Source organism: Orycteropus afer, unplaced genomic scaffold, assembly GCF_000298275.1.
Source record: "Orycteropus afer afer isolate SDZICR_OR568_19922 unplaced genomic scaffold, OryAfe1.0 scaffold00040, whole genome shotgun sequence".
Taxonomy (NCBI): Eukaryota; Metazoa; Chordata; class Mammalia; order Tubulidentata; family Orycteropodidae; genus Orycteropus; species Orycteropus afer.
This window is the reverse complement of record NW_006921627.1, coordinates 3,593,130-3,603,403: the sequence shown is the minus strand read 5'-3', so window position 1 is coordinate 3,603,403 and position 10,274 is coordinate 3,593,130. Positions and strand designations below refer to the sequence as shown.

At 46.2% G+C, this 10,274-nt stretch overlaps 1 protein-coding gene across 1 annotated transcript; it reads right to left on the bottom strand.

Annotated features, from left to right (window-relative positions):
• Nucleotides 1-936: 936 nt before the first annotated feature.
• Nucleotides 937-7,325, bottom strand: FBXL14 (F-box and leucine rich repeat protein 14). The gene is made up of 2 exons (XM_007937034.2): nucleotides 6,127-7,325; nucleotides 937-1,000 (listed from the first exon to the last, which is right to left on the bottom strand). Exons 1-2 carry the CDS (start codon nucleotides 7,323-7,325, stop codon nucleotides 937-939), a joined length of 1,263 nt encoding a protein of 420 aa, XP_007935225.2.
• Nucleotides 7,326-10,274: the final 2,949 nt, after the last annotated feature.

Sequence of the window (10,274 nt, the reverse complement as noted above, 5' to 3'; positions counted from 1 at the left end):
GCCACTCCTCAGAAGGAAGACTGGGTGATCTACTTCTCTAGAGCTACTGCCTTGGAAACCCAAGGAAAAGGGGTTGCTATAAGTCAGATCCAACTCGACGGCAGTGTGTAGGCAAAACCAGCCACTCCTCAGAAGGAAGGTTGGGCAATCTACTTCCATAGCGATACCTGCTTGGAAACCCAAGGAGGGGTCATTATAAGTCGGATCTGACTCGACGGCACCGAGTTTGGTTGAAAAGGCAAAACCTTTTCAACCTTGTCTTTCCTCTTTCATAAAATTAAATGTACAGTATCTTCTGGAATAAAAAAAACCTCAAAACCAAACTCACTACTTTCTAGTCCATCCCGGCTCATAGCGACCCCTCCTTGGGTTTCCAAGGCGTTATCTTTAGGGAAGTAGATCGCCCAGTCTTCTTTCCAAGGAGTGGCTAATGGGTTTGAACTGCCAGCGTTCTGGATAGCAGTCAAGTGCCTTAGGCACCATGCCACCAGAGCCCCTTCTTCCAGAACAGGGGAAACAAAACTTTTGAGGGAGAGAAACGAAACACTCTTCTGTTACTAAATTATTTCAGCAGATCACATTCCTGTTCCTGACGTTATCTTACCTGGGTTTCTTTGCCACTAGCTCCAGAAGACCTTATTTTTCATCCCTTTGCAAATTGAGACTCACTACTTTCCACTATCACAAATAAATGCAAACTTACAAGGCTATGTGACATTTGTCCCGAGCAACTAATGCAGGAAAGTAGTAAGAAAATGGTAACTAAAGTAAGTCTTCTTTTTAAAGATGTGTAAGCATATCCAGGTTAACAAATACCAGGCCAAGGAATTCCACTTCTATTTTGTTTTATTTGGGATGGTTAACACACCCTGTTCTAGTGCTGCAGAGTTAAGATCTCAATCTTACTGTCTTGCACCTTAACTGGAAGACTTGGTATTACAAAGTACCAAATGTTCTGGGCTGGTAAAGGCAACTCCACCAGGCAAAATCAGAGCAATCCCTGGAAAAGAGAAAAAACACTGAAACTGATCATTTGTGGACATTTAAATTTACCAATTGTCTAGAAATACCTCTTTTCCATTCAAGTTCTGCTCTTATTCCAACTATGCACTTACCTTTGATAAATTTTAATTAGTAATAACTAATACCATACAAAGATGAGTATCTCATTAGTATTAAGGCAATTTTTAAAAAAATTTACCTCGCTATCTAATTATGTTGACAAAAATGAGATATTCAGTCCAATCAAAGGCTTAGGTTTTAATCCTGTATTTATCCATGAGCCACATTATTTCATCAAAAAGCGCCACCCCCCTGACTCCCCAGGGGTTCATAGTGGCACAAAATTTAGGTCTCACCCTCTACTAGAGGGCTAGAATTAACTTTTAAAGGGGTGAAGTCTGATGCTGGGAAGAGAAAGATAACCGAGAGAAGGGACCACTAGATGACTTTCTACAGGCAGACAGTGAAGATCAGAGCCCAGAGGCTTTCCCTTTCATCGGAATAGGAAGACAGTTGTCAGAAACCACATGACGTCTTGGTTTTGTTTTACAAATCTGATCTTTTAATCAAGAGATTCTTTTTCTTTGGGAACACAGTGGTCCCTGGGGGCCACTATTCTTTCACCCTTTGAAAATTTGAGTTCAAATTCTCTAAGTCAAATGTGGAAGGTTGTGCTCAAATTCCAAGACCAGCATCTACCTGGGAGTCACGGCAGGGGAGCACCAGGATTTGGGTGAGAGGTCATGCTTCAGTTCCCCGTCCTCAGATCATATGTCCTTTAAGAGAAAGTTCTTACCTTTAAAACGAAACCAGAATAAAAGGAAATCCTACTTTGTCAAACCTTTGTTGTTGTGGATTTGAATCATGAAAAGAGTGTGACCAGCTTGAGTTTTCTTACCTATTTAAGGACGTACTGGGCCTGGCTTTTAGTTTTAGTAAATGTAATAGGCAAGCATCCTTGTCACTGTTGACAAACGTGGAATAATTGAATGGCTCCCTTCCCCGCCCAAGTTAGGACCAAGGAATTCAGCAGGAAGGAGTCCATACCAGGGAGGATTATGCAACAACGAAGCACTCTTAGCCTATTATGGCTCTTTAGGGTGCTGCAGAAACAGACTGAACCCCACAATTAATCTTTTCCACGCAAACATTAAAGGACTACTGCCTAATAAGACTTAAGAAAAATACGCGAAGCCCTTTATTTACTTCTACCTAAACAGCTTCTAGATGAAGTGTATACCTCTGGATGTTAAGACTTAGACAAAGTTTTGTTTTTGTTTTTTAGTTCTTTAAGTTTCAGCAAATACCTGAACCAGATTTTTTTTTCTTTTAAAAACTTCTCTGAAGTGCCTTGTTAACTTTTGCACAACCCAGGCAGTATGTATCAATTCACTTGCCTTTAGTGCTTTTGTTCTTTAAAAGGATTTCTGATTGCCACATTATCTAAAAGAACAGAAAGATAATGTGGCAATCAATCTTTCATAACCAAGAACCCACCCTTAACTCCCTCTGAAGTAGTGCCCTGTGGATACTGGGTTCACACAGCTACCATTCATTTCTGTGAGGGTCATCTTACAGGAAACCAAAGTGTGGTCAGTAACTAAACCTCAAAGAGCAGAATAGAGCTTGACTTCAGAATCAGCCCCGGCTCCCTCCCTGACAGGTTGGGTGATTTTAGGCAAGTATTGTGCCTTATCTGTTAAAAAAAAGGGGGGGGGGAGTACCTGTTTCAGTAGGTTGCTTTGAGGATGAAACAGATACATTTACAGAATATCATGCAAATCAATCACAGATTCTCAATAATGTTCATTTGCTTCCACCCAAAAAGACTGAGAGATGAGCTACTGGCGTTGACTAAGTTAAGTGAGAAGTTTATTCCTGTTTTCTAGAGAAGCATCAGACATTATTCCTAAGTCCCGCTCAGGGTAAGGACAACAGACCCATGATGTTAACTTTCAGACATTAATTTACCAACTTTAGTCAGGCTTGTATTTAACTGTTAAAATAAAAAGCCAAACAAAAAAGCAGAAAGCTCTTTGGGTGATGGCTGGTAGGTTTATTTTGTGTACTAAAATGAAGAATGTGAGCAAGAGCCTGACTTAGGAGGAGCTCAAATTTTTATCAACTATTTGAAATCTCTACAGCCATGACATCTCTTGGAAGAAAAATAGGCTAAGAACCTGTAGGCTATGTAACCTTCATGTGTGTAGTGTCAAAGGCTAAGTTGGGAAGCTGAACCGAATCCAGACTGCCTACTTCTTACTAGCGCTCACACGTAATTTTCTTCTTTTTTGTTCCGGGCAATAAGCATTGTAACCGAAGTGGGAAGAAAGAGATCTGCACCTTTGCCGAAGAAAAGGAAGATGGATCTAGCGTCAGGCTCAATTAGAGCCAATTGTGATGGCTCTCCAAATAGGAATAACGCAGCTTTTGTGATATGCTCGAGCAGAAAAGCTTGGAAATTTTACAAAACAACCTTATCCCAAGAGAACCCTGGGCTCTCGTCCTCTTCCTGGAAAGAGGGGCTGATCCAGGAAAATTTTTATACTACTCTTACCATCTCTTGCTGGGATCAGTATTTAAAAAAAAAAAACAAAAAACTCATCTCAGAAACAAGAGACAGACCTAGGTGAAACCAGGAATATGAATTACTGTTACAGCATTTATACTCTTTAGTAAAGTTTCCACAGCACAACCACATGGTGTCAGATTATTTAGTTACTGTCTACCAAAGGAGACGCTTTACTAGAGCTGCTGCTATTCACTAATCTGCCCCAAATGCAGTCTAAGAACCCTCAACAGAGGGGAGCCAGTGGCCAGCCTCCGCATTGGAAGTGCTTAAAATGCAAATGTGCAAGGACTCCTGGCCAACCTCCCCATCCCCCAGTAAAGTGCTTAAGTACAGCCAGGGCTGGAGGGGAATGTTAAAAAGAGGGCTGAGCCACCCTCCTCCCTTCCACGGGGACCCTCACTCACACTGTGAGATTCAGTATGCATGACTGAGTGGCCAGCCAACAAGGCCTGCGCTCTTTTAACTCTTCTGAACAATGGCTTTAGTTCCCTCCACCCTTCACATCCTCCCCACACCCACTCTAGGGCTGGGGAAACCCGTATTTTTTCCCCCACTTCCACTTCTCATGACTCAACTCTTTTCAACATTTCCTCTAGATTTCCACTCAAAGAAAAACTAGCTGGCTACCCTGAGGGCAAATGTGACTCTTAAAATCTGTGTGTTTTTTTTTTTTAAGTTTCACTTTGTTCAATTTCTTTAAATTTCTATGTCGTTGACAGTTTAAAACCAAAAGTCATATGACCCTCAAGTCTAATTACATTTCTATGAAAAAAAGGAATTAGATGTATTAAACCTTACACAGAATAAACTTTTAACTGTGAACTTACTCGCAACACACAGGATGCACCAATCTACATCTTATTTCCTTTTGCTTCAGAACACACAAGCAGCATCTCAGAGTTTGGCATGTACCCAAACACACAATGCCTTAAAAATAATCGACAGATACAAGGTTTTCTGTTATCTTTTTTTTTTTTTCAAAAACATACTTCATATTTCCTCTTTTATTATATAAATATCAGTTTAACCTTTTACTGTAAGAATATAAACGTTTTAAGAGGATCTTTGTTATTATTTATACAAATTCACAAACAGTACAATTAATTGATAAAGGTCTCTGGGTTTCTTAAACTCCATGGTCTCTCATGTTGCTATGGAGAATTCTAAAAAAAAAAAAAAAAAAAAAAAAACCAACAAAAATATACATCCACTCAAAATTGATATTTTTTTAAAGCCACAAAGTCCCAACCCCCACCAAAATAAAGAAAATCATCTATTCCTCCATTTAGAAACAATGTTTTAAAACCCACAAACTCCATTTTATTAACAGAACAGAGATAAGACATGAATTTCAGTCTCCTCCCCTTCACATTGCAACCCCAGGGGCTCTGCAGGCCAGCTCTGCTCCTCAACTTCCAACAGGAAGCCTCACTGTGTGACCTTCTTATGGGGAAACTTGGAAAAGGGTGAGGGAAGGGCAGAATTTGCATATATAATAATCATTTTCAAGACACAATCCGCATCTCAAACAAACAAAAAAACAGTTCCTCTCTCATTTCTCCCACACATTTGTGCTATAAATTAAGTTGAGATATAGAAACACCATTGGGCCCTCAAATCCCAATGGATAAGGAGAAAAAGAAAATTATAGCCAGAATGTGCAAGTGGGGACACACTAGATGGATGGGGGTTGGGAAGCCAAAACAAAACAAAAAAAAGACGTACAAACCCAATGGGCATCTTTCCAGTCTAGGCACAAAAATGTTTCAGTCTCAAAATCTCTCTTGTAGAATTCCAGGGCTTCAGAGAAAAAATTAAACTAAAACGAGGTAGCCAGACATATATATATAATATATATATATATATATAATTTATATATATATAATATAGAATATATTCAGCAGAAAAAATGGTAGTTAAAAAAGAATCGTGATTTCAAATTTCTTTAAAAAAACAAAAAGAAAAAGAAATGAGCATGAATACCAGAGTACTGTAAAAGGAGAAGTGATGAGAAGAGACTGGGATTAGTTACAGAAGTGGAAGAAGGGTGAAAAGGCTGTTGTAGTTGGGTTTGCTTTTTATACACTTCAAAATAAAAACCAGATCACAGTATTCAAATAAAAGCTTAAGTGAAGGCAGACATTTCCCTCAACTCCCCAGGGTTGAAAGGACTAGTCACTCCCTCCCACCCCTCATTTCCAAATGCAACGCAGTGGGGAAGTAGCTCAATCAGTCTTCCATCCCCCTGCCGAGAGGAGTGGGTGGGTAAGTAGCTGAATCCATCTCTCCATCCCCTGGGAAAAGGAGAGGGGAGTAGGGTAGGGATAACAGAGGAATGGAGGGGTTAGGTCAGTTTCCATCCCCAGAGGCAAGGAGGAGAATGGGCGGTGGGGAGGGGTGTGGAAGAAAATGCGCCTGAGGCTGTATCACTGCCTCCTTTCAGCCACTGCAATGATGTATGTATAGGTGTGCGTGTGGAGTGTGTGGGGACGGTGGTGGTGAAGGGAGGATGAACAGGGAGGGACAAGGGGAGCGGGTGCTGCCTCCCTCACCTGACCTTCTCACTGTCCGTCATCTGCCAGAGTCCCAGGTTGAGTACCTTGAGGCAGGGCAGCTGCGTGATGCGCTCCAGGCCACGCTTGGTGATTCGGGTACAGCCATACAGGTCGATACCAGTAAGCTGGCTCAGGTGCTCAGCAATCAGCTCCAGGCCCTTGTCTGTGATGCGCACACACTGCCCGATGTTGAGCGTGCGCAGCCCATGCATCTGTCGCACCATGCGGTTGATGCCATCATCACTGATGTGGCAGGAGCAGAGGGAAAGGGACTTGAGGCCGTCCAGCCCCTGAGCTATGTAGGCCAGACTCTGATCCCCTACCTTGTCACAGAACGACACATCCAACCCCGAGAGGCGCAGACTGCCCATGGCTAGATGCATAATGCCTGTGTCACTGATGTTATCACAGGAACGCAGGTTAAGGCTGCGTAGGCTGCCCATGTGCGACAGGTGCAGAAGGCCGGCGTCTGAGATACCCCCGCAGAAGCTGAGATTGAGGAGCCTCAGGCCCGTCAGCCCTCGGGAGATGTGCTTTAGAGAAAGATCAGTGAGCTTCTGGCAGTCCTGCAGTGTGAGCTGCTCCAGGCCCAGGCAGCCCTCGGCCGCGCTGCGCGTCATGCCGGCGAGATGCCCAATTCCCACATCCGAGAGGTGGCGGCAGCTGCGGAGGTTAAGACTCTTGAGGCGCTGCAGGCCCCAGGCGATGAGCAGGAGGCCGGTGTTGGTGATGTTACTGCAACCCCCCAGCTCCAGTACCTCCAGGCCCTTGAGGTACTGAGCTATGCGACCCAGGCTGCTGTCGGTGATCTGCTTGCAGAGGCTCAGGTTGAGGGCGCGCAGGGAGCCGATCTCCTGCACAAACGCGTGGCCCAACCCGTTGTCGGTGAGGTTGTAACAGCCGCTTAGGTTTAGACTCTCAATGTTAGCCATGCCCTGAATCACGTAGCTGAGACTGCGGCGGAGACTTAGGATCTGCACCCGGCGGATGCCCCGGGCCTGCAGGCTGGGGAACAGCGACGGGTTGGCCCGGCGCAGGTGCAGCTTGGCCTCCACCCCCCGCCACACCGACTTGTGGTAGGCGGCGTCCCGCCAGGCCGTGCACACCTGCGCCGCGCGCCCCTTGTCCCGGACGTCCAGGTAGCCGAAGATCATGGCCAGCAGCTCCGGGAACAAGCATGAGATGTGGGTCTCCATCTTCCTCCTCCCCCCTCCGCGGCTCTGGGGGGAGGAGGCGCGGGCCCCGCCACTCCTGCCCCGGGGAGGCGACGAGTGTGGTTCGCCTCGGCTGCCACCGCCGCCTCGGGCCCAACGGACGGCCCCTCCCCGCCTTCCGGCTCCGGCCGCCGCTGCCGCTCCTCCTCCTGGTCGGTCCGTCCTTCCTTCCTGCCGGCTACGCCTCCCTTCCCTTCCCTCCCCCCGCCCCGGGCTCCGCTCAGTCCTCACATCCCGGGCGGGGAAGGCGCCCTCGCTCACTCCCAGATCCTGACCTGGCCCGTCGCCGCTGCCTTCGGTCTAACCACGTAGCGTTCGGGCCGCGCTGCGCCGCCCGCTCCGCGGTCGCCGCTCCCACGCCCCCTGCTGCATCCTCTGTCTCCTGCCGCTGCCGCCTCCGGCTGCTGTTGCAGCTCCGCGGGCCGGCGAGGAGGGCCCGGGGGCTGGGCGCACCGGGCTCCGAGAAGGCTTCCTGCTGCCTTTGTCTCTCGCCCGCTTTTCAAACCTCCCAGCCCCGGGCCGCCCGCACTCCGCTGCCGAAGCGGGGGGACCAGGAGGCCAATCTGGGTCACCGGGCGCACGTTCCTTTTCCCCCCGTCGACCGTGGGCAGTTAGGAGCTGCCGGCCCCAGCACCGAGGACGCCGCAGACGCCGCAGACCCCAGGGCGAGCAGGCGGGCCGTGCGTTTGGTAGAGTCCAGGATGTACCCCTGTACTCGACTGTTCCTTCGTGTGTCCCCTCCTCCCTTTCTTGCTCCCCCCGCGCGCGCCCGCGCAATGGTACGAGCCTGCGCTGCCGGAACTGTGAGCCGTTACCCTGGAAACCGAGTTCTTCCTATTCTAGGCGCCCCTGATTTTTAACCCTCTAGGCGCCATTTGAGAGCAGATGCCAGCAAAGCTCTTCCCCACCCTCCTTCTTTTCACCCGGTAGCCCGTTATTGAGCCGTTCCCTTTCTGGGCCACGCCCCAACCCTGTTCCTTCCCTTTTTCTTTGCTGCTGACGTCTGCATAGCCTCTTCCCATAGTTTTACCCCCACAACTCCTTACTTTACACTCTGCCTCTTTATTATCCTTGCAAGCCTCTCCTCCCAGTAATGGTACCCAATAATCATCACCCCAACTCTTCCTTTTTTACTGTTCCTAATGTTCCTTAACACGTCTCTGTTATCACACACCCACTCCCCAATGGTGCTGTATACTACTCTTCTTTTCTCCGCGGTCTTGTGTCTTAATTCGTTGGGGGGTGAGGGGAACTTGGCTTTATTTATCTATACATTAGTTTAACACTGACCCTCTCCAATCCTCATTCTATTATTTTCTAGATTATTCGGCGCTACTTCCTTCTAGTATCTACTGGTTGCTTCCAAACACCGCCGTGTGTTTCCGTCGGTACTTTACATCAAAACTTCCTTCCACTTCTTGCCACCTTCTTTTGCTGCTGAACTTGTTTGGTGCAGCAGCAGTGTCCTGGCATCTCCTTAGCCAGGCTCTTAAAAAGGGCGGCTTCCCTTAAGCCTTGTTTTATCATTTTTTTCCTTTTCATGAGCCTCTTAGATTACACGTAAATTGTATACCCTAATTATACTGACAGTCAGTGTAGTTGTATGTGTGAATAAAAATTTACTATTTTTATAAAATAGAGTTGTACTTGATTTAAGGTGCTCCAGCAGACAGATGTCTGTTGGTTCATAAACTGTGTTTTATGGAATCAGGGCAATGTTTATTCTAGAATGTGCCTTAAATGACCTAGAATGTTGTTGTCAGGTGTGGTGGAGTTGGCACATTGCGACCCCATATCATCAGAAGGAAAACACTGCCCAGTCCTGTGCCAACCTCACAATCCTTGCTACACCTTAGCCTGACTCTGCAAGCATTCTGTCAATCCATCTCGTTGAGAGTCTTCCCCTTCTTTGCCAACCCTCCACTTTACCAGCATGATACCCTTCTCCACGGAATGGTCCCTTCTGACTACATGACCAAAGTAGGTGAGGTGAAGTTTGGCCATTCTTGCTGCCAAGGAGCATTCTGGCTGCATTTCTTCCAGTTAGTTCTTCTGAGTCAGTGATACTTTAAATATTCTCCAACACCACATCTCAAAAGTATCAACTCTTCGGTCTTCCTTATTCATTATCCAGCTTTCACATGCATAGGAGGCAATTGAAAATACCAGGGCTTGGGTTGTTGTTATTTGCCATCCAGTTGGCCGACTCATAGTGAGCCCTCCGTGGGTTTCCCCGAGGCAATATCACTACGGAAGTAGGAAGGCCCAACCTTCCTTCTGAGGAGTGGCTGGTGGGTTTGAACCGCCAGCTTTCTGGTTAGCAGTCAAGTGCCTTAGGCACTATGCTACCAGAGCTCCTATGGGCTTGGGTTAGGCGCATCTGAGTCTTCAAAGAAACATCTTTGCTCTTCAGCACTTTAAAGAGGTCTTTTGACCTAGAATGTGGGTCTTAAATCCCGACGTGGAGGATTGGATTCCAAAGTTTCTGTTTAACTATACCCCCAAACGAAGAATTTTTGAATCAAAAGAAATTAAACTCCATATTTTCAATTTATTATGGGCCCACACAAGTGGACACAAGACAACCTGATTTATCAAAAAAAGGAAAATGGTTTCACTGATTTTTTGAAGACCTGACCAAAATTTTGACAGTGTCCATATTCAGTACCTGAGACATAAATTTTGGCCACTTCTCTTTCACCCAAGAGACCAACAGCACCCCAGGTACAGATTCACTAATCAACATAATACGTTTTATACCAGACCCACCTTTATTACTCCTAAATCAGGAAATGCAGAAGTGAAAATTTTTACAAGTTTGTTACCTCACCCACATTTCACATGGTTTTAGGCCCATAGATTTTAATAACCTTCCTGCAATAATAGACTGGACTGTTAGTCAGATGACTCTAGATGTGTTGTGGCAATAAG